Here is a 23,515-nt window from a genome sequence, read left to right on the forward strand (position 1 = left end):
AATTCAACCATCCTTCCCACCCGGGAAGGCTGTGCCATGATGTTGTGTCCCTAGATTAGCAATGTACGTGTGTGTAACTGTCAGTCAGTGTCATACAGGTTTGATTGTATCACTATCAGAATACAATGATATCAAGGTAAAATGCATTAACTGCAGCCAAGGACCGGTTAAAACCAAGTTAAAAGGCAGTAAATTAAGTTACTGCAATTTACCTTAGTTTCACAGTAACTTTTTGCAGTTACTGCTAATATAAACCCCCATTTTCTCCAAAACACAATACACTAGAGGCAGGATACTTGTCCACACGATTAAGTGTCATTAACTCATTTTCGACCAAATTAGCAGTTACTGCCTTTTTGCTTGGTAGGGCAGTATAACGATATCAAAGATGACAGATGAAATAAATGAAGCCAGTGTACCAGCCACGTCGCGACACTATAGGACGTTTATCGACAGCGCCTAGCGACTGTTACTACAGTATTTAGAATCTTTGAAGTAACCAATAAAAATGCACAATGTTATATTTCTTTGATTTCATTGGCACATTCAAATAAAAAAGTATTTTTCATCGACAAAATGATGCACTAGCTAAACCGTTTGAGTTGATAATTTTACAAATTCTGCTAATAATATCTCTGTTGATTTGACCGGCTATGATGAGTTGCCGTCGTCATTTGATATTCTGCGTCCTCTTATTGCTATTTGATGAAGGTAAATAACTTTGTTAATAATTAATTGTCTAGCAACATTTGCCAACGTAACGTTAGCATAGCTAAAGGTTATTTGATAGCTAGCTAGCTAAGTGTCACACTCAGCCTTGCGAGACTAACGCGTAACGTTAGCTGTGATTGTTTGAAAAAGAGAGCTGTCAGATTAGCTCGAAGAAAATACCAGTTATTATTGCAATTGAATTGTGTGTAAATTATGATGCTTCAACTGGCCATAAAATATTACACAAACACCACTCTATAAATAATCACTCAAACACAATATAGCTAATAATATATTGTGTCAACAGTCACAGACAGTAGCCTATGTTGTGTCAATGATGTAACGTTAACGTTGTTTATCATATTAGATGTAGATCATTGTCATTGATGTTTCTTTTTTTTAAATTATTTTTATTATTAATCTCAGGCCCCGTCCCCGCAGTAGGCCTTTTGCCTTTTGGCAGGCAGTCATTGTAAATAAGAATTTGTTCTTAACTGACTTACCTAGTTAAATAATGATTAAATAAAAAGTGTTGTAGTTGCTAAGCATGTAGCCATGCTTAGCCACAATTTAGCCATGCTTAGCCACTACTTAGCCAGATATTCTGTATTCTTGCCTAGTCAGAGTATGGCTCAAGATTATGATTCTCAGTCACATCCAAACCAGCCCACTACAGTACAGTCATTGTTTCTCCGCTCCTCTCCTGTAGGGTCACTGAGGTACATCCCATTCCCAGCAGCACCCCTCATCCCTGCTGCCTACACATTGGAGCCACAGGGAGACCTCTCAACAAGCCAAGATGTCCTCACTCCTTCCCCATCACATCTTCTGACCCAAACTCACCACAATCCTACAGCAGCATCCAAAGACCAGCACAACACACCATCCCATCAAGATATTATTGATCTATCTGGATTTTCAACCATTGGCAATACTGACCACTTTGACTCAATATCCACAACTTCTCCAAGTGGTGGTCTCAAATTCAACGCCAGCCGGAATGCCAGTCAACTTATTAATGATCAAGCGTCATCATCATCAGCTGACGATATTGGCTACACTGAACAGATAGACAACAAAACTAAAATGGCGACCGCTAGTGGTTGGAATAGCAGCAGTGATGTTACACCTTCCTCTTCTTCTGCTGTTTCTTATTCTGAGCTAAACAACTCTCTTGATGGAACCAACATTAGCCAGAGCAACGCTAGTGGCCACACTGAAGATCTCTCTGTGACTTTGGAGGACTGTCCTCATCCGAATGGATCTGTGGTGGTGCTGGAAACAAGTGATTCGTTAGCTGATCTAAACGTTGATCCTATGTCAGCCCCCGACGTCATTGACTTCTACACTCATCGGACAGATTCTGTCTCGGTCACCGATGACCTTGGCAACACTAGTCTTAGTTTACATCGTAACAACACTAACGTTACTGTCACAGTAGATACTAGTGCAGTAGTTACTGAGACGGCAGCGCAGGCTGAACCGACCACAGACTTCATGCTGGGCCTGGAGGAGGAGGAAGAGCGGGAAGAAGAGGAGGAAGCCATTGGCCATCTTAATACTACTCAGGATGCTTCACTCTCAGACCCCCTGATCGACGATATTAATCAGGCTTATGACTCAACAGGTGACTATAATGTTAGCGCTGAGGCTAATGGCTCTGTGATAACAGGTGACTATAATGTTAGCACTGAGGCTAATGGCTCTGTGATAACAGGTGACTATAATGTTAGCACTGAGGCTAATGGCTCTGTGATAACAGGTCACTATAATGTTAGCACTGAGGCTAATGGCTCTGTGATAACAGGTCACTATAATGTTAGCGTTGAGGCTAATGGCTCTGTGATAACAGGTGACTATAATGTTAGAGCTGAGGCTAATGGCTCTGTGATAACAGGTGACTATAATGTTAGCGCTGAGGCTAATGGCTCTGTGATAACAGGTCAGTATAATGTTAGCGCTGAGGCCAACTACTCGTCCTCAGTTGCTATTAGTGGCTTCAGCGACAAATTGTACTTTATAAGAGAAGAAGCAAATGCTCACAATGAAAGTCAGGAAGCCGTTACCCTCTCCTCTTCCGCCATTGGCTACACTGAATATGAAGATTCCATCGAAGCGACCAATGACTACCAGAGTACTGTTACCAGCGGAGACGAAGGAACCACATCACCTACGGTTACTAGTACCAGCGTGGAGCGGAGTGACGAGAATGAGAACCAGGATGTGCTTCCTATTGCGGCTCCTATGATTGGCTATCCTTCCTTGGAGTCTGTGGATCCTGATGAAAGCACCACAAAGTCAACTGTTGTGCTGAACTACATTGACTACATTGACTCTGAACCTAGTTACTCTAACCACTATGTGAATGTAGCCAGCAGTGAAAAAGCTGCCCACACTTCATCCTCCTCCTCCTCTCCTCTCGAACCTGACAGTGACCACCTCCAATCTGCTGATGATGCTGAACTAGAGGTACTAGGCTCTGGGTTGGAGGAAGAGGAGGAGAATAGGAGCGGAGATAACAACTGTAGCAGCTGTAGCTATGGTAACACCACCGCCAGTGCCAGTCACCATCCCACCACCACCATTGACAACACTGACTATGATTGGGGCTCGGCTGAAGTCAGTACGACAGGTAACCAGGGTAACAGCACAGCAGACATTGAAGTCCCAACTGAAGTTAGTAGGATTGGTCAGGGAAACAGCAGCAGCATCTCCATGGTACCCTCTGCTGAAAGCACGGTCAGCTCTGTCCATGGTAACTCCACAGTTATTGTTCTATCTGACTACAGTGACAACAACATCACCACTACTCTGACCCCCACCAACCGTACCACCCCCACCGCCGTGCTAGAGGAACCCACAGGAGAGAGCCGACGTGGGACTGCATGTTCTCCCAGCAAGGCCCTACCCTCCACCACCACCACCAGTCTGGAAGCCAAAGAGGAGGAGAAGGACCAGAAAGCGTCTGATGCTGCAAAGAAGGCGGTGTCATTGTGGAACAGGGGCCGCATGTTGTGGAACAGGGGCCGCATGTTGTGGCCTCGGTTTCCATGGATGCGCAGGTATTAGAACTACGGATCTCTGGGACCAGAACAGTTCTGAGGGGAAACAGTTCTGAGGGGATTAATGAAAGATAAGAGATATAATATTTTGTATTGTTTTTTAGATGTTGACATGGTTGCAGTAGTTTGTGGGTGTTTAATGTTCTTCCATGTCCAATATGTTGTTGTACATTCCTACAATATATATTTTAAATAAATAGTCCTCAATAGTTACTTGTGTGTTGTGTTGGTCTTTGTCTGAACTGTGTTGTGCAGCATGCCTGCTGCTCCCATTGATTAAACAGAACAAGCATAGAGTCTATACCACCATCTACTGGATATATGTAGGAAGTTGTTCAATTAAATGTCCTGTATTAGGCCTCCCGGGTGGCGCAGTGGTCTAAGACACTGCATCGCAGTGCTAGCTGTTTCACCAGAGAATCTGGGTTTGAGTCCAGGCTCTGTCGCAGCCGGCCGCGACCGGGAGGCCCATGGGGCGGGGTTTGGTCGGCAGGGATGTCCTTGTCTCATAGCGCACTAGCGAAACTCCTGTGGCGGACCGGGGGGCGCAGTGCCCGCCGACAAGCTCGCCAGGTGTACGGTGTTTCCTCAGACATTGGTGCGGCTGGCTTCCGGGTTGGATGTGCATTGTGTCAAAAAGCAGTGCGGCTTGGTTGGGTTGTGTTTCGGAGGACGCACGGCTCTCGACCTTCGCCTCTCCCGTGTCCGTACGGGAGTTGCAGCGATGAGACAAGACAGTAACTACTACCAATTGGATACCACGAAATTGGTGAGAAAAAAATAAATAAAAAATGCCCTGTATTGATCATCAGGTTTACAACAACACACATAAGGATATGGTATGGTATGCTATTGTATTTATCCTTCATTTATTCAGATCATTATTCAGATCATAAGGATATGGTATGCTATTGTATTTATCCTTCATTTATTCAGATCATATTGAGATGAGCACTCCTTTTCCAATGAGACCTGAGTATATAATGAAAAGCAATGAATGCTCACCGAAACAACATGAGAAGTAATTAACCTACAGGTATGCACCACAGTTATACATTGTATATGGCTAGACGTAGGCCTATATGCCGTAGAACAAATCTTTAGCTACAATGCCTGGTCCCAGACCTGTTTGTGCTATCCTGTTTAGCATGGCAAGTAGTTGTTGACATGACAGCACAAACAGATCTGGGACCAGGCAGGCTAACAATCTGAACTGTAGCCTCTGAAACCACACTGAATGACGCTGACTGGGCCTACGAATCACTTCACTTATTAGATTACAGATGAAGACAAACCAAATCAATATCGGACGTCTGAGACATTGAAATATATGGCGGTAATGCCGGACAACAACAAAAAAGTATTACAAACTACAAGGAAATGTAATGTATAAGTTAAGTTATATTTTAACAGGAGTTCTGCATGGAAAATAAAAAAAACATGAAGGAATGCTATAGTGCTGTGCCTTTCTCCAACTAAGATAGTAGAAGCCATGTATCCTTGTTCACAGTGCCTCTCCAGCAGATGAAGTATGGTATTGCAGTGTCCCTCCATCTCAATTAACCTGTATGGTATTGTATCTCCATCTCAATTCTCCTGTATGGTATTTCATTGTCCCTCCATCCCAATTCTCCTGTATGGTATTTCATTGTCCCTCCATCTCAATTAACCTGTATGGTATTTCATTGTCCCTCCATCCCAATTCTCCTGTATGGTATTTCATTGTCCCTCCATCTCAATTAACCTGTATGGTATTTCATTGTCCCTCCATCCCAATTCTCCTGTATGGTATTTCATTGTCCCTCCATCTCAATTAACCTGTATGGTATTTCATTGTCCCTCCATCCCAATTCTCCTGTATGGTATTTCATTGTCCCTCCATCTCAATTAACCTGTATGGTATTTCATTGTCCCTCCATCTCAATTCTCCTGTATGGTATTTCATTGTCCCTCCATCCCAATTATTCATGATAAAGTCCCCTCAAAATCATTGTAGGGTTGAAGGATAAAAAATTACAATTACTTTGTTGAAATTCCATAGTAACGGAATTGCACTGACTCAGATTTTCCACTCAAAATGTATGCCAAAACAAAAATCGTTGATTTCAAAGTTTTAAAAGTCTTACAACTCTATGCACAATAACTACTTTTAAAAATTTACACTGAACATTTTACAAACACACATTTACTGGAAGAACTGCAAAGATGCAAAGTTTGGTAAAATCTACCTCAGTGTGTTCATGTTTTCCAAAAACGTAAATATCTGCATAAAGAATCAGGTGTCAACTATTTTTTATTTAACTACAAAAGTCAGTTAAGAACAAATCCCTATTTACAATGACGGCCTACCGGGGAACAGTGGGTTAACTGCCTTGTTCAGGGGTAGAAGGACAGATTTTTACATTGTCAGCTCGGGGTATTCGATCCAGCAACCTTCCGGTTACTGGACCAACGCACTAATCACTAGGGCTACCTGCTCTAACCACTAGGGCTACCCTGCTCTAACCACTAGGGCTACCCTGCTCTAACCACTAGGGCTACCTGCTCTAACCACTAGGGCTACCTGCTCTAACCACTAGGCTACCTGCTCTAACCACTAGGCTACCCTGCTCTAACCACTAGGGCTACCTGCTCTAACCACTAGGGCTACCTGCTCTAACCACTAGGGCTACCCGCTCTAACCACTAGGGCTACCCGCTCTAACCACTAGGGCTACCTGCTCTAACCACTAGGCTACCTGCTTTAACCACTAGGCTACCCGCTTTAACCACTAGGGCTACCTGCTCTAACCACTAGGCTACCTGCTCTAACCACTAGGGCTACCTGCTCTAACCACTAGGATACCTGCTCTAACCACTAGGGCTACCTGCTCTAACCACTAGGGCTACCTGCTCTAACCACTAGGGCTACCCGCTCTAACCACTAGGGCTACCTGCTCTAACCACTAGGCTACCTGCTCTAACCACTAGGCTACCTGCTTTAACCACTAGGCTACCCGCTTTAACCACTAGGCTACCCACTCTAACCACTAGGCTACCTGCTCTAACCACTAGGCTACCTGCTCTAACCACTAGGCTACCTGCCACCCCAGTTTATAACAGCAGTAAGGCAGCTTGGGGGTTTGTTGTATATCGCCAATATACCACAGCTATGAGCTGTGTCCAGGCACTGCTGCGTCGTGCATAAGAACAGCCCTTAGCCGTGAATTATTGGCCATATACACCACGCACCCTCCGGCCTTATTGCTAAAATATCTCCTAAAAGCCAATTTACGCTAGATCTGAAGAAAAAAATTAAAATATAAAATCGGCGCCACATGGTGTAACGCAGACCAAGCCCAGAACTAAACAGCCCATAGTGGTCAAGCCTACTACAAACTAGCCCATAGTGGTCAAGACTACTACAAACTAGCCCATAGTGGTCAAGCCTACTACATGACTAGACATGCTAAACGCTAACATCCTTTCAAAAACAGATCAATTGATTAAAATATTAATATGTCAACTTTCTATAGCCAGTGAGAAACGTCAGTCACCGTAAAATGTGCATGTTTAAAACCTAGAACTATATAATATGAGATGACAGGAAATGTTACATTGTTCAGTATGGAATTCAGAACACCACATGGTTCATTCATAATGGCCAAATTCACCAAGTCTGATTTACTACCACCAAGAAAGAAAAATAGGACAAGCATTAATTTGTAGATTTATTTATACATCAAAACAGTCACAGGGTTGAATTGACTTGGCCTGGTTCTCCCCAGTTCCAACGAGACGTCCCACTTCCTTGCTGACCAAACAGGAGTGCAAGAGGGCTTGCCGGTGTACAACAGGAGAGCTAGAGGGAAAATAGTGTGAGAATTAAACCCTGGTGATACTGTAGGGACTAATACACAAGGTATGAGATGACTTGATCAGAGCGTAACCAATCAGACTGGGGCGGTAATGATGACTCATCAGGTCAGTGTCTAACAAACTGCATGGGTCAGAGTGATGATCCAAGAGGAACATTCAACAGGACATTAACAACATCTTCCTAGTATTGATCTGCCCCCCTTTTCCATTATAATACATATACAGTTGTGGCCAAAAGTTGAGAATGAGACAGTGGTCCAGGGGTCAAGCCCCCACCCAGACACCCTCCCTCCAGGCAGGCAGCCCACCTTACCCCTGCCCCTCGCACTAAGAGCAGGCTTGTCAGTGTCTGCCCAACCCACAGGAGGACCGATGGGAGGCCGGACCTTTATCCAGCCCAGAGCACAGGACAGGACAGCCACCTGACTGGATGCTGACTGTGACTCATCATTTACAACATTCCAGAATGCTTCATGTGGAAGGAGAGTTAAGATGCTGTCTAAAGTCACACACCTTTCCAAACACTGCAGACACTAGGACCTCAACCAGGGGGCAGAAACCTAGAGGGAGAAAGTAGGAAAGCATGAAGTGACATTGTATGAACTAGTAGTGAGACATGAGATCAGTCTATAGCAGTGTATTCTAATCCTGGGGACCCAACTGTCAACAAGTGTTTTCCCCCCTAGAACTAGGCTTGGGTGGTATACCAGGGTGTTTGGAAAACAGGGTTTCACCAATAACATTTAGATTATTTCTCTGAAGTTTATATTGAAGCTACTTTAGTAAATACCTGCAGTCAACATTAGGGTCTGATTATTTAAGACTAATTAGTGAAAGATCATCATTGAGCCGTCTGTCTAAACGAAGCCTTACATCTGGGTCCCCAGAACCAGGATTGTGAAACACTGCTCTAGAATATAGATCAGTTCAGTAACCAATCAGTCAGCTGAACATCAGACTGGGGCGGTAACAGGAAATCATCACTTCTACATTATAAAGGACAGAAGTTAAGTGGATCATACACACCTTGAGGTAGTTCAGTAACAGGCATCTTCTAGTGACCAGTCTGGTACCACCATCAGGACCTGAAGGAGAGGAGGCTAAATAAACATGCTGAACAGCAGGACATTAAAGACTGCTTTATTGGCTGATAGATCAGAGGGGTAACCAATCAGCTGGGGAGGTAACAACTATCTGAAAGACAACTGATCCTAGACCAGCACAACCACCCTGAGAGACTAAATATGGGAGTGCTGACAAGGGCCCTGTACTACATCAGGACACTAGTTATTTGGAAGTCAGTATCCTAACTTCAATCCCACTTAAACTGTATTGATGGTACTGCAAGAAACAGTAAATAAACTGACTACATTCTGAGTGGTCCATCCACCCCAGTGATTTGTGCTGCTACTAGCATTTCATGAATGATCCTGCATCTACTTCTTGATCTTAAATCTAGTGGCGGCCATTTTGGATCAACAACGCAGAGCCAACAGCCATTTTGTGTGAGTCTCTGGTCCCATCAGACAGTTGGTAACCCCAACCAGCTGTCCCCCTGCTGCCCTGGCAACGCCAGTGGGTCCACCTTTGCAGGTTCTGTCGTCGACGCAGGGCGTAAGACGCGTGCGGGTGTCATCACCAGGAGCCAGAGTCACCATGACTACCAAACATCAACTGTTCACCCTTGTTTGCAGTGAGTATGAACACTAGACTGGTTATAGCTTGTGGCTAAGGCAGAGGCTCTGGTTAAGATACAAGGACTAGACACATTTCACATGACAATTACCAAACGTACTCATTAACCAAAACTCACCAGTCTAGTTGGTATCACGGCTCCCTGTTCAGCCACACACAGAGGAAACCTAAGACAAAAGCTTCAAGATAATCTCTGGGTGGGGACCAGATACCAGGCAGGCACAAGGAGGGGTTTGACATAACATATGTAGCCTTTATGACAGGGTTACGTAGCCCTCTGCTGAAGTCAGCTATTCCTTTTCTCAACAGGAGTTCAGACGAACGAGATTCCAAAGAGAATATTCATCATGTTCAGCAGAGGGACGGGATAGCTCAAACTGCAAACAAACTGTAAACAGCTAAACCTGCCAAGTAAAAAAAAGTTGAATAGAAATGTTTGGTACATAATAAAATAATATTTAAAAAGGAAATCAAACTTCACATTGAACTACAACTTCTAGGACATATTAAAGACTGGTGTTAAAATATCCATTTAGACTGGATGGATCCATACCTGCATAGATAAGGATCCATCTCAATTTCCACCTAAAATAAAATACCCAAATCTAACTGCCTGTTAGAGTTTTCCCAAATGTACCCAAGTGGCCAAACTGGTCCATTTAAAAGTACATACCTATAGAGAACATACTAAAATGCTTTAATAATAAAACTAAGTTTACACACTCCCAGGAATGTCATACATAATGGATCATTAGCATCCCTATATACAAGTTACTAACAGGAGACGCAAAGAGAACGCTGATCCAATGCCTCCCAAAACACAGAAGTGAAGTATTTAAGATAAACGGCCAAGTTAGCAGCCAACGCTGCTCTAATGTCAGAAGTGTACACACCACAAACAAAGGGAGAAAAAACATATTTACATTTAGAGTATTTAGAACACCCACAGTCCTCTACACCAGATTGAGCTGCTGATGCCAAGGCCCATAGCAGTCTCTCTCCGCTGTAAAGCAGAGGGTAACAGCACAAGTAGTGCAGGTGATGGGACATTTCCTGTGGCACAGAGCACAACGACGCCTCCCTACTGTGGCTTTTTTGCCCCGAGGCACATTCAGGTCTGCACTGATGTATTTTGGAAGGTGAACATCACTGGAGGCAGGAGTAGAGGGGACAGAGGTAGAGGGGACAGAGGTAGAGGGGACAGAGGTAGAGGGGACAGAGGTAGAGGGGACAGAGGTAGAGGGGACAGAGGGTGCTGCAGTGGACTTTGTGCCGTAGTCAGCAAGCTCCTGGATGAGCAGCTCTCTGAAGGCTAGCTGTGTCATGGGGGTCTTTCCACAGATCCTAGCCATTTCCTTCTGGAGGATGAATGCATTCACCACAGCAATGTCGATGAAGTGATAGAACAATGTCTTGTACCATTTCATTGTCTTGTGGAGAACATTGTAGTAGCCTATGAGAGCATCAGACAGGTCCACACCTCCCATGCTCTTATTGTAATCCTTTACAGCAGCTGGAACGGGGACAGCTTTCTTGGTCCATGTCCCATTAGCGTCCTTCGCACGCCTGCCGATGTGATCGCCACTGTACGATTTGTGGATATTGGAGCACATGACCACCTCCCTGGCATCCATCCACTTTACAAAGAGCAGGTCATCTTTACGAATCCATCTCATGGTACCCCTTTCAGCCCTCTTAGGCATGTCGTTTACTTTTGTGTCGGGAAAACCCACTCCGTTGGGACGAATGGTTCCACAAGACCATACATTCAGCTTCCTCAGGTCTGTAAACAGAGTAGGGCTTGTGTAAAAGTTATCCACAAACAGTTTGTAGCCCTTCCCCAGCAGTGGAAATTCCAATAATTTCATTACGGAATCATAACCAAGTCCCATACCGGTGGCTGAGATGGACTTCCCCTCATAAACAAAGAAATTCCAAGTGTAGGCACACGCAGAATCTGCCAAAACAAACAGTTTGTAACCCCATCTTGTTGGCTTGTTAGGCATATATTGTTTGATGCCAATTCTGGCCTTTGAGGCTACCATTCTCTCATCTATGGACAGGTTCTGGGCAGGCTGAAAATGGGTCTTGCAGGCCTCAACAATGCTGGAGTAGAGAGGTTTGATTTTGCAGAGCCTATCAAAGCTTGCTGTCCCCTTCTTCTTGTCATTGTTCTCGTCAGCTTGTGGGTCACTGATATGAAGCGCCCGCGAGACAGTCAGAAACCTCTTACAAGACATGATAGTTGTGGGGAAAGGCAGTTGGTAGAGTCTTGAGCTTCTCCAGTAGTCCTTCAGGGTTTTCAACTTCACAACGCCCATATAAATGACCAGTGAGATGTAACAGTATAATTCTTGGATGGAAATGGGCTTCCATGCCTCTTTCTTGCCTGCATGCTTCTTAGCCCCATACTTGTTGGTGTTAGACACAAGCAAATCAAGAACTGACAAGGAGAAAAACAGCTGGAAAAGATGAAGGGGGCTGTACTTTCCAGTCATGTCCAGCTGAGGTCCTGGCTGCCTTTTAGGTCTAAATGTTGGTGGAAGTGGCTCCACATCATCCTCTAGCACAGTGCGCCAACGGTCCTCTCCCTCGGTTGAAGTTGCCGCTGGTACACTGGCCCTCCTCCGCTTCTGGTCTGGACTCATAACACCTCTAGATGGACGGGTGGGTGTGGAGCCAGAGACAGCAGCAGGGGTCAGACTGGAGGAACCACTTCCTATGTTTGAATCAGTGTGGGATGGACTTGAATGTGGTTTCTTTGGAGGTGGCTCCCACAGGTCATCAGAGTCTCTACATCTATTGAGGATTAAAAAAATAAATAAAATGTTTAGAACTCAAGTTCCTATTCCTTATTTTATTTAACCTTTATTTTAGCAGGGAGTGAGCACTGCGTCAATATATCAAATACACAGCACTCATCTATATTATATAGAGTATGGGGAACACAATCACTATAATGAAATATGTGGACCAACAGGCATTAAGACACTCAAAAACAACAGCATGTCATAGCCAACAGAAAACACACATAGGCTATGCTAATACATTATATGCCTCAGGTCCATATAACTATATAGAAATATCTCAAATGAATATGCAACCATATAAACAACTGCATTAGCATGAGATGCAAAAACCTATTTTACTTACTGATCTAAAAGTGGATCTTCTCCTTCCAAAAACATTTCTTCCTCACTGGAATCAAAACTGTACTCACTCATGGAGTCCTCATCCATCAGTTCTATGTCACTCTCCCAGTCCATTTCTGCAATGTTCTCATCCAAATGTGTAAACTTGGATGTAGCTTTTCCACTAGTAGTAGCCATGTTTTCTTTTTTAGTTTTGACAAAAGTTTGTAGAAGAGAACGAACCACTGCGTATCATTAACTACCGTGAGTCCTGTTTGCTTTCACCAGAGAATGAACACTGTTGCCCACTGCTCTAGCATGATGGTTGTTTGTAGTACAAAAGGCGTTCACATGCTGCTGGAAAGCCCAGCTCATTGGCTATCTAGCTAGATCGGTTTCAAAATGATATGTGGTCCTTGAACCAAGACTGTCAATCAAGTGGACACCGCTGGTCTCATTGGTGCCTAACGACGGCTTACCTTCATTAGGCTAATTGACGTGTTGTGTAGCCAATATGTCAGAGGTGAATGTATCAAACAAGTAGCATTGATAAGCGTTTTGTTGTTGTGCACTATCCCCAAACAATAGCATGGTATTTTGTCCCACTGGAATAGCTACTGTAAATTAGATACTGCGGTTAGATTAACAAATATTTAAGCTTTCTGACGATATAAGACATGTCGATGTCCCGGAAAGTTGGCTGTTGTTTAGAATGCCTTTCTAGTCACATATTGAGCAGCAGCTGTCCAGATTTCAGGACACTGATCCTGTAGAGGTTTAAAAGCAGCCCAGAACAGCCATCTTGTTTCAGGACAGTCAACTGTAAAACAAACAAAAAAAATGTACAGGACATTTAACTAGACTACTCAGCAGGGTGTCAGGTCATTTAACATCAACAGGAATTCAGACAAACGAGATTCCAAAAGGTTTATCATGTGGTTGCAGAGAACGATTGTTATTCTGGGAAAGACCTCCCTTTCTAGTACACTACTTCTGACTAGGGTCCTTAAAGCTCTGGTCAAAAGTAGTGCACTATAGAGGGTGCCATTTGGGACAGTTTCAGAAACACAACTTACGAGTATGTTGGAGTCCACGCTGCAATTCCACTGACCACAGCACCCAAACCCTGGAGAAGGAAAGGCAAACATTGTATTAGTTTGCCGATTGAGAAATACGATGACTAACTGCTGCATTTATATACAGTCACTCAGTAGTTCATGTCGTTTCACATCAGTTCAACCTGAGCTAAGTTTAACATCATTGGGACTGTAGCATGTCCCAGTAGCCATCTTGTATAGTTGGCCAGCCAAAAGGGGATAGTGAAAGAGTCTGCATCCAAAGTCACACCCTACTCCCTTTATAGTGCACAGGTCCTGGTCTATGGTAGTGCACTATAAAGGGAAGTAGAGTATCATTTCAAATGAAGCCAGTGTCTTGACATTTCACCAACCTGGATTTTCACAAAGTACATCAGTCTCGTGGTCTGGAATCAGGTATTCTATAGAAGGAATCATAAAATAATGTTAGTTATAGTTTGGTTTCTATGAGAGGATAGGTTCTTAAATAGAGCCCATCAAATCAAAGAGTAGCTTAACAAATAAAATTATAATTGTCCCGTGTGGCTCAGTTTGCAACGCCAGGGTTGTGGGTTCGATTCCCACGGGGGACCAGTACGGAGAAAAAAAAATGTATGAAATGTATGCATTCACTACTGTAAGTCGCTCTGGATAAGAGTGTCTGCTAAATGACTAAAATATAAAAGTGTAAATAATTATCTGACAAATGCTTGTCATTGAGGATTATAATTTACAGCCAGTCACTTATGAGCCAGTTAAATGCTGAACATCCGGAGGACTTTATGTCAGAGTCCAGTATGAGGTAAATTAAAGGTAGTTTTGCTAACTAAAGCTAGCACAATGACTAACCCCATTCTGTACAAATGTGCACAACCGCGACATTCAAACGAGGCTGCAAAGAAAACTAATTGACTGCGTTGTGGTGTTAAATACGTTTCTATTCAAGCGTTGATTGCCATGGTAATGGCGTAAAGTACAGCACGTATAAAGCATCTAATTCTGTCTTACAGACTCTCTCCACCAGGTGTAGGACTTCACTCACCGTTTGAAAACAAGGGACAGGATAAGGAGGATACCTAGCCATTTTTTTGCGCGAGTGTTGCAAAATAGATTCAAAAAAATGTATGTAATTCAATTATTGCACCCACACTGCTCACGCACGTCAACGAGGGTCTGCGTTGCCAAGGGGAAAAAATAGGAGTCATTCCTATTTCTGACGCAGACGCGCTGCAAGTCCTGGGGAGACAAAATACATTTATGCACGATGGCGCCCCTGCGCAGCCGGTTTGGTTCCCGTGTCACCCAATAGGTTTAGCTTCCCCACCCGCCATTTTTAAAAAGACCCGACGGAGCTCATCGCCTTCTTGAATCATGCAGAGGTGGGCATCATGAAGGCCTCGTCATTGATTTTGTTGAAAGGGGAGAAATTGCGCTTTACAAATGGTATTGATATTACAGCTGATCTGGAAGTATTACGTTTTTTGGGCGCTAAAATAAGGTCAATTGTATGGACCAGCGCGACGTAAAAAAGTGAGTTAGTTTACGTTACAACTTTTGACCAGAGCAATGTTCATTTTATTTAACTAGGCAAGTAACCTAAGAACAAATTAGTATTTACTATGATGGCCTACCAAAAAGCCTCCTGGGGGAGGGGAGCTGGGATTTTTTATTTTATATATTGGACAAAACACGACAAAGACGCCATCCGTGCAATTTTGTTGCTAGATTTAGCAACTTTTCAGACTACCCTGGCAACTTTTTCCCCCCAATCAACACCTAGCAACAAATGTATTTGGAACTTTTTAGCAACTTTTGAAAAGTGACTCAAAGCTATAATGCAGGCATTTTCCCTCTGACACAAACGAGTTTCTCTTTACTCAAATTATTGTTGGCTGACTGCTGCAGCAGCAGTATGCGTTAGACGAGACAAATCCGAGGAATATAGTTGGTCACCAATGTTTGATCTTCAACAGAACTTATAACATCAATCAACATGTCTCAATGAAAATTGTACAGAACAGAGTGGGAGTCTGTACCTGAACAAATATCAAATCAATTTGAGTAACGTTATTGTGTATTCTGCATCACATCAACCTGCCTCTAGCAACTTACCCTGAAAATTAGTTGGCAACACTGGCCACACCACTACATAAAGAGAGAGCTAAAACAGAGCATGGTAGCACCACTACATAAAGAGAGAGCTAAAACAGAGCATGGTAGCACCACTACATAAAGAGAGAGCTAAAACAGAGCATGGTAGCACCACTACATAAAGAGAGAGCTAAAACAGAGCATGGTAGCACCACTACATAAAACATGGTAGAATCACCACATGACAACGTGCAGGCATATAAAACCCGACATTGATATCGTCGCTAAAGGAACCTTTTTCCAATACAGTGAACTACTTTTGACCAGATCAACGTTAATCAGTAGTAAACTGTTGAGAATAAGGTGCCATTAGCGCAGCAACGACAGTCGAATCAGGGGCCAAATGCTACTCAGAATCTGATCATTTTCTTCTTCAAAGTCTGATTCGGTAAGAGAGTGATGGTGGTCACTTCTCCTACCTGGAAAGCTAGCCTACTAGCTAACACCAACATGACACGTGGTAAGCTAGGAGATAACAAAAACCACCAAACTAGCCAGTTGGCAAACTAACGCTTGTATCGTTTTACTGCCGCTAAAGTGAGTCATTGTACAATGCATGGCAGACATTTCAGTAATATGCAGCTTACCTGAGAGGCATATTCTCTACCGAGTCGTCAGCATCATGAGAGGAGAAAATGAAAAAGTTTACACACAGAGAGGAGAAATCACAACAACTCTCTCTGACCAGAATGAAAATCAATGAATGACCAGATGTCGCTGTCCCTCCTCCTCCTCCTCCTCCTCCTCCTTCTTCTTCTTCTATGGTATAATGGCGTTCACAACAATTAAATGTGCATTCCGTCACCTACTGGGCGGGTGGATAAAAAGGAAAACATTTGGGTAAAAATAAATAAAATATCATACAAACTACCAAAAAAGAAATTAACTAAATAAAATCAACCTGCTTTTCTGTAAAAACCTCATTCTAATCAGGTCCAACACAGCCTCAGAAGCCTCCTGTGAGGGCAGGACATTTCCTGGTGACAAAAGTCCTTGTATTCGTGCTTATGCGAAATCTTCTCTGGCTGCAGAAGATATAATGATATCCAGCTTCTTGGACTTCTTGGACACTTGTCCTGTACAATTAATCACTGTGGCTATAAATGCTACAAAATCCACCTTCACAATGAGTTTATCCAGATCAACCGATTGATAGTTTGTGTATGTATTGATATGTAGGCTACATTTGCCTTTTTAAAAATGTATGTAGTTCTGTCCTTGAGCTGTTCTTGTCTAATGATGTTCTGTATTATGCCATTCTGTATTATGTTTCATGTTTTGGTGGACCCCAGGAAGAGTAGCTGCTGCTTTTGCAACAGCTAATGGGGATCCTAATAAACTATCAAATAGTTAAAACACTAGCAACTGGTTGCAATACATCCACTGCCATAACTTCAACTTCTTGCCCCTTTGACTCTCTTCACAGCCTCCATATAGGAGATCCGCTGAGCAGCCCTGATCTTTGGCACCTTGACCTCCTTCACCCGAACAGGGCACTCAAGGAAGTCCGGAGTATGATACCCACCACAGATGCAACATTTAACATTCACAGATTCTTCAATATCAGCCTTCTCTCGTCTGCTAACGTTTGACACGTGACCATATCCTTTACAATTTCCATACTGTAATGGTTTAGACACACATGCTGTTTCACACCTACGAGAACAGAGTACCCCCCCTATATACACACACGCACACGCACGCACACACACACACACACACACACACTCCCACACAATTTAAGTATTTATCATCAGTGGGTTGGAAATACATTGGTTGATAACTTTGATTTCATGTCTAATACTTGATTCATCTATTTGTGTGTGTGTGTGTGTGTGTGTGTGTGTGTGTGTGTGTGTGTGTGTGTGTGTGTGTGTGTGTGTGTGTGTGTGTGTGTGTGTGTGTGTGTGTGTGTGTGTGTGTGTGTGTGTGTGTGTAGGCCCTGGGCCTGGATGACATTAAGACCCACCACTGGTGTATCATCGGCTGCAGTGCTGTGACTGGAGAGAACCTACTGACCGGAGCAGACTGGCTACTGGATGACATCGCTGCACGCGTCTTCACTGCAGATTAACATCCTGGGTGTGCATTAATAAAACGCATCTAAAGAAGCTTCAGTGTTTCTCAACCTCCGCTCTGTGGGATGTTGTTTGCTGACAACTTAATCAGTTCTATAATGCTAGTTTTAGGGGAAGTTTCCCGGACACAGATGCTTTTCAGTCCAGGACTAGGGTTAATTGGTTTCCAGGAAACCGCCCCTAAATGTGCAATTGCACAAAACATAGCTTTCCTGTCTCTGATTAGAACAAGGTTGAGAAACACTAGTAGGCCATTCTGGGTACCAGTGTGTTTGTACCATCATGCCACTGCACTGCTTGTCATGTCAAACAACAAGGAGTGGGATAACATCACAAAGCAGGAAAACAGTTTTAGAAAGATACCGGTAAGCTTGAAATGGCCGTGGTCTAATTGACTCAACAACCAAAACTCACGTCAGCGTTTTGAATGAACTCAAATCAATTAATTTGCGGTTATTTATGAAAATTAGCTGGCTAGCTCATTGATGCTGCTTTGTAGTACACCTCTCAGATGCTACTAGACAGTACCATCATACTGAGTAATAACTGTTTACAGTGGTTGGTTGGTTTTCTGCCAACCAGTGCTTCACTTTAATGTATCAGTTATTAAAATTCACTCATCCCACCATGGTTAGTGTTGGTGTATAACTGTTAAATTCAGTCACCCCACCATGGTTAGTGTTGATTTGTAACTGTTAAATTCAGTCACCCCACCATGGTTAGTGTTGGTGTATAACTATATATTCAATTCAGTCACCCCACCATGGTTAGTGTTGGTCTATAACTGTATATTAAATTCAGTCACCCCACCATGGTTAGTGTTGGTCTATAACTGTATATTAAATTCATTCACCCCACCATGGTTAGTGCTGGTGTGTAACTGTTAAATTCATTCACCCCATCATAGTTAGTGCTGGTGTGTAACTGTTAAATTCATTCACCCCATCATAGTTAGTGCTGGTGTGTAACTGTTAAATTCATTCACCCCACCATAGTTAGTGCTGGTGTGTAACTGTTAAATTCATTCACCCCACCATAGTTAGTGCTGGTGTGTAACTGTTAAATTCAGTCACCCCACCATAGTTAGTGTTGGTGTGTAACTGTTAAATTCATTCACGCCACCATAGTTAGTGTTGGTGTGTAACTTTGTTCTAAAGCTGTATCCGTAGCCATTGGATGCAGCGATCACAATATAGTGGCTATATCCTGGAAAGCCAAAGTTCCAACAGCTGGGCCTAAAATAGTGTCTAAGAAATCATACAAAAGACTTTGCTGTGACTCTCATGTGGATGATGTGAAAAATATTTGTTGGTCTGATGTGAGAAATGAGGAGCATTCAAACGCTACACTTGATGAATTTATGAAATTGCTTCTTTCGATTACTGATAAACATGCACCTGTTAAGAAACGGACTGTTAGAACTGTTAAGGCAAAATGAGAAATGATGTGACTAAACTCAACAAAATGAAGAAGTAACTGTATTATGAAGCCAAGATCAATGATATAAAGAATGAAGAGGAAAAACTTTGGAGTAATTTCATTAATATCAGAAAGACAAATTCAACTCCATCTTCCACCGAATCAGGTGGCTTATTCATCACAAAACCGTTTCAAATCAAATTGTATTTGTCACAATCACCAAATACAACAGGTGTAGTAGACCTTACTGTGAAATGCTTACTTACAAGCCCATAACCAACAATGCAGTTTGAAGAAAATCCCTAAAAAAGTAAGAGATAAGAATAACAAATGATTAAAGAGCAGCAGTAAATAACAATAGTGGGGCTATATACAGGGGGCACCGGTACAGAGTCAATGTGCGGGGGGCACCGGTGTCGAGGTAATTGAGGTAATATGTACATGTAGGTAGAGTTATTAAAGTGGCTATGCAAAGATAATAACAGAGAGTAGCAGCAGCATGGGGGTGGGGGGGGGGGCAATGCAAATAGTCTGGGTAGCCATTTGATTAGCTGTTCAGGAGTCTTATGGCTTGGGGATAGAAGCTGTTTAGAAGACTCTTGGATCTAGACTTGGCGCTCCGGTACCGCTTGCCGTGTGGTAGCAGAGAGAACAGTCTATGACTAGGGTGGCTGGAGTCTTTGACAATTTTTAGTGCCTTCCTCTGACACCGCCTGGTAAAGAGGTCCTGGATGGCAGGAAGCTTGGCCCCGGTGATGTACTGGGTCGTACGCACTACCTTCTGTAGTGCCTTGCCGTCGGAGGCCGAGCAGTTGCCATACCAGGCAGTGATACAACCCGTCAGGATGCTCTCGATGGTGCAGCTGTAGAACCTTTTGAGGATCTGAGGTCCCATGGCAAATCTTTTTCAGTCTCCTGAGGGGGAATAGGTTTTGTCGTGCCCTCTTCACGACTGTCTTGGTGTGCTTGGACCATGTTAGTTTGTTGGTGATGTGGAAACAAAGGAACTTGAAACTCTCAACCTGCTCCACTACAGCCCCGTCGATGAGAATGGGGGCGTGCTCGGTCCTCCTTTTCCTGTAGTCCACAATCATCTCCTTTGTCTTGATCATGTTGAGGGAGAGGCTATTGTCCTTGCACCACACAGTCAGGTCTCTGACCTCCTCCCTATAGGCTGTCTCATTTTGTCGGTGATCAGGCCTACCACTGTTGTGTCATTGGCAAACTTAATGAAGGTGTTGGAGTCGTGCCTGGCCTTGCAGTCATGAGTGAACAAGGAGTACAGAAGGGGACTGAGCACGCCCCCTTGGGGGGCCCCCGTGTTGAGGATCAGAATGGCAGATGAGTTGTTACCAACTCTTACCACCTGGGGGCGGCCCATCAGAAGGTCCAGGATCCAGTTGCAGAGTGAGGTGTTTAGTCCCAGGGTCCTTAGCTTAGTGATGAGCTTTAAGGGCACTATGATGTTGAACGCTGAGCTGTAGTCAATGAATAGCATTCTCACATATGTGTTCCTTTTGTCCACGTGGGAAAGGGCAGTGTGGAGTGCAATAGAGATTGCCTCATCTGTGGATCTGTTAAATTGTTTATCTTGCGTCAAACGTTTCGGTTAGCCTTCCACAAGCTTCCCACAATAAGTTGGGTGAATTTTTGCCCATTCCTCCTGACAGAGCTGATGTAACTGAGTCAGGTTTGTAGGCCTCCTTGCTCGCACACGCTTTTTTCAGTTCTGCCCACAAATGTTCTATAGGATTGAGGTCAGGGCTTTGTGATGGCCACTCCAATACCTTGACTTTGTTGTCCTTAAGCCATTTTGACACAACTTTGGAAGCATGCTTGGGGTCATTGTCCATTTGGAAGACCCATTTGCGACCAAGCTTAAACTTCCTGACTGATGTCTTGAGCTGTTGCTTTAATTTATCCACATAATTCTCCTCCCTCATGATGCCATCTATTTTGTGAAGTGCACCAGTCCCTCCTGTAGCAACACACTCGACAACATGATGCTGCCACCCCTGTGCTTCACGGTTGGGATGGTGTTCTTCGGCTTGCAAGCATCCCCATTTTTCCTCCAAACATAACGATGGTCATTATGGCCAAACAGTTCTATTTTTGTTTCATCAGACCAGAGGACATTTCTCCAAAAAGTACGAACTTTGTCCCCATGTGCAGTTGCAAACCATAGTCTGGCTTTTTTATGGCGGTTTCGGAACAGTGGCTTCTTCCTTGCTGAGCAGCCTTTCATGTTATGTCGATATAGGACTCGTTTTACTGTGGATATAGATACTTTTGTACCTGTTTCCTCCAGCATCTTCAGAAGGTCCTTTGCTGTTGTTCTGGGATTGATTTGCACTTTTCTCACCAAAGTATGTTCATCTCTAGGAGACAGAACAAGTCTCCTTCCTGAGCGGTTTGACGGCTGCGTGGTCCCATGTGGTTTATACTTGCATACTATTGTTTGTACAGGTGAGCATGCTTCCAAAGTTGTGGCAAAATGGCTTAAGGACAACAAAGTCAGGCATTTGGAAATTGCTCCGAAGGATGAACCAGACTTGTGGAGGTCTACAATTTTTTTCTGAGGTCTTGGCTGATCTCTTTTGATTTTCCCATGATGTCAACCAAAGAGGCACTGAGTTTGAAGGTAGGCCTTGAAATACATCCACTGGTACACCTCCAATTGACTCAAATGATGTGAACTTGGTGTATGTAAACTTCTGACCCACTGGAATTGTGATACAGTGAATTATAAGTGAAATAATCTGTCTGTAAACAATTGTTGGGAAAATTACTTGTGTCATGCACAAAGTAGATGTCCTAACCGACTAGCCAAAACTATAGTTTGTTCACAAGAAATTTGTGGAGTGGTTGAAAAACGAGTTTTAATGGCTCTAACCTAAGTGTATGTAAACTTCTGACTTCAACTGTAGATTCAATGGTTGTAAACATGGGGAGAGGTCTGGCCGTAATAAAGAGACACTCTACTTTTTTCACGCCACACTCCAAAAAGCAAGTTCTGCAGATTCTAGTTCTCCCTCATCTTGATTATTGTCCAGTCGTGTGGTCCATCACTGCAAGGATAGACCTAGTTAAGCTGCAGCTGGCCCAGAACAGAGCGGCACGTTTTGCTCTTAATTGGAATCAGAGGGCTGATATAAATACTATGCTGCCAGTCTCTCTTGGCTAAGAGTTGAGGAGAGACTGATTGCATCACTTTTTCTTTTTATAAGAAACATTCATGTGTTGAAAATCCCAAATTGTTTGCATAGTCAACTTACACACAGCTCTGACACACACACTTATCCCACCAGACATGCCACCAGGGGTCTTTTCACAGTCCCCAAATCCAGAACAAATTCAAGGAAGCGTACAGTATTATATAGAGCCCATATTGCATGGAACTTCCTTCTCATGTTGCTCAAATAAACATCAAACCTGGTCTCAAAAAACAGATAAAGCAACACCTAGCGGCACAACGCCTCTCCCCTATTTGACCTAGATAGTGTGTGTATGTATTGATATGTAGGCTACATGTGCCTTTTAAAAAATGTATGTAGGTCTGCCCTTGAGCTATTGATGTTCTGTATTATGCCATTCTGTATTATGTTTCATGTTTTGGTGGACCCCAGGAAGAGTAGCTGCTGCTTTTGCAACAGCTAATGGGGATCCTAATAAAATACCAAATTCTTTATTAAATTCAGTCACCCCATCAATGGTTAGTGTTGGTGTGTAACTGTTAAATTCAGTCACCCCACCATGGTTAGTGTTGGTGTATAACTGTTAAATTCAGTCACCCCACCATGGTTAGTGTTGGTGTATAACTGTATATTAAATTCAGTCACACCACCATGGTTAGTGTTGGTGTATAACTGTATATTAAATTCAGTCACCCCACCATGGTTAGTGTTGGTGTATAACTGTTCATTACATTCAGTCACCCCACCATGGTTAGTGTTGGTGTGTCACTGTTAAATTCAGTCACACCACCATGGTTAGTTTTGGTGTGTCACTGTTAAATTCAGTCACACCACCATGGTTAGTTTTGGTGTGTAACTGTTAAATTCAGTCACACCACCATGGTTAGTGTTGGTGTATAACTGTATATTAAATTCAGTCACACCACCATGGTTAGTGTTGGTGTGTAACTGTTTGACTTCATGTCTTGAAAAGGTTTTAATTTCATCACTACAGAATAATACCATAAAATACAGTTTTCCAGGGAGTTCTAGAAACCAGTTGAAGGAAAACTCCATCCAAAAAACATATTTTGGTACTTGTTTCATTAGTCCATTGTGACAGTCCCAAAATGTTTTGCTTATCAGCAATCAACTTCTCAAG

At 43.2% G+C, this 23,515-nt stretch overlaps 2 protein-coding genes, 1 long non-coding RNA gene and 3 other non-coding genes across 7 annotated transcripts in view; 2 read left to right on the top strand and 4 right to left on the bottom strand.

Moving 5' to 3' along the window:
* The first annotated feature begins 537 nt into the window (after nucleotides 1-537).
* Nucleotides 538-3,986, top strand: LOC106578095 (mucin-3A). Its single transcript, XM_014156686.2, has 2 exons — nucleotides 538-711; nucleotides 1,421-3,986. The coding sequence occupies exons 1-2, from the start codon at nucleotides 654-656 to the stop codon at nucleotides 3,778-3,780; spliced, it is 2,418 nt and encodes an 805-aa protein (XP_014012161.1). The 5' UTR covers nucleotides 538-653; the 3' UTR covers nucleotides 3,781-3,986.
* A 3,483-nt stretch (nucleotides 3,987-7,469) lies between these two features.
* Nucleotides 7,470-23,515, bottom strand: part of LOC106598165 (piggyBac transposable element-derived protein 4-like) — a 46,964-nt gene continuing 30,918 nt past the window's right edge. Inside the window, exons 1-8 of one of the 2 annotated variants that reach the window (XM_045700516.1) lie at nucleotides 16,271-16,413; nucleotides 13,907-13,954; nucleotides 13,533-13,582; nucleotides 12,479-13,276; nucleotides 9,444-12,124; nucleotides 8,657-8,715; nucleotides 8,144-8,190; nucleotides 7,470-7,613 (exon numbers count right to left, since the gene is read on the bottom strand). In XM_045700516.1, the coding sequence (XP_045556472.1) occupies nucleotides 10,279-12,124; nucleotides 12,479-12,654 (2,022 nt within the window). In that variant the 5' untranslated portion in view covers nucleotides 12,655-13,276; nucleotides 13,533-13,582; nucleotides 13,907-13,954; nucleotides 16,271-16,413 and the 3' untranslated portion in view covers nucleotides 7,470-7,613; nucleotides 8,144-8,190; nucleotides 8,657-8,715; nucleotides 9,444-10,278. Of the gene's footprint in view, nucleotides 7,614-8,143; nucleotides 8,191-8,656; nucleotides 8,716-9,443; nucleotides 12,125-12,478; nucleotides 13,277-13,532; nucleotides 13,583-13,906; nucleotides 13,955-16,270; nucleotides 16,414-23,515 lie in introns of those variants that run through there. The other variant, XM_045700517.1, reaches the window with a different exon arrangement.
* On the bottom strand, nucleotides 8,552-8,621 carry LOC123728833 (small nucleolar RNA SNORD31). The gene has a single exon (XR_006760605.1). It is a non-coding gene; the product is annotated as a small nucleolar RNA SNORD31 (small nucleolar RNA).
* LOC123728849 (small nucleolar RNA SNORD22) lies at nucleotides 9,148-9,274 on the bottom strand. Its single transcript, XR_006760621.1, has one exon. It is a non-coding gene; the product is annotated as a small nucleolar RNA SNORD22 (small nucleolar RNA).
* Nucleotides 9,607-9,678, bottom strand: LOC123728824 (small nucleolar RNA SNORD30). Its single transcript, XR_006760596.1, has one exon. It is a non-coding gene; the product is annotated as a small nucleolar RNA SNORD30 (small nucleolar RNA).
* On the top strand, nucleotides 14,779-18,386 carry LOC123728634 (uncharacterized). Its single transcript, XR_006760268.1, has 3 exons — nucleotides 14,779-15,062; nucleotides 17,110-17,195; nucleotides 17,623-18,386. It is a non-coding gene; the product is annotated as an uncharacterized lncRNA (long non-coding RNA).

This window comes from Salmo salar, chromosome ssa18 (assembly GCF_905237065.1).
Source record: "Salmo salar chromosome ssa18, Ssal_v3.1, whole genome shotgun sequence".
Lineage (NCBI taxonomy): Eukaryota > Metazoa > Chordata > Actinopteri > Salmoniformes > Salmonidae > Salmo > Salmo salar.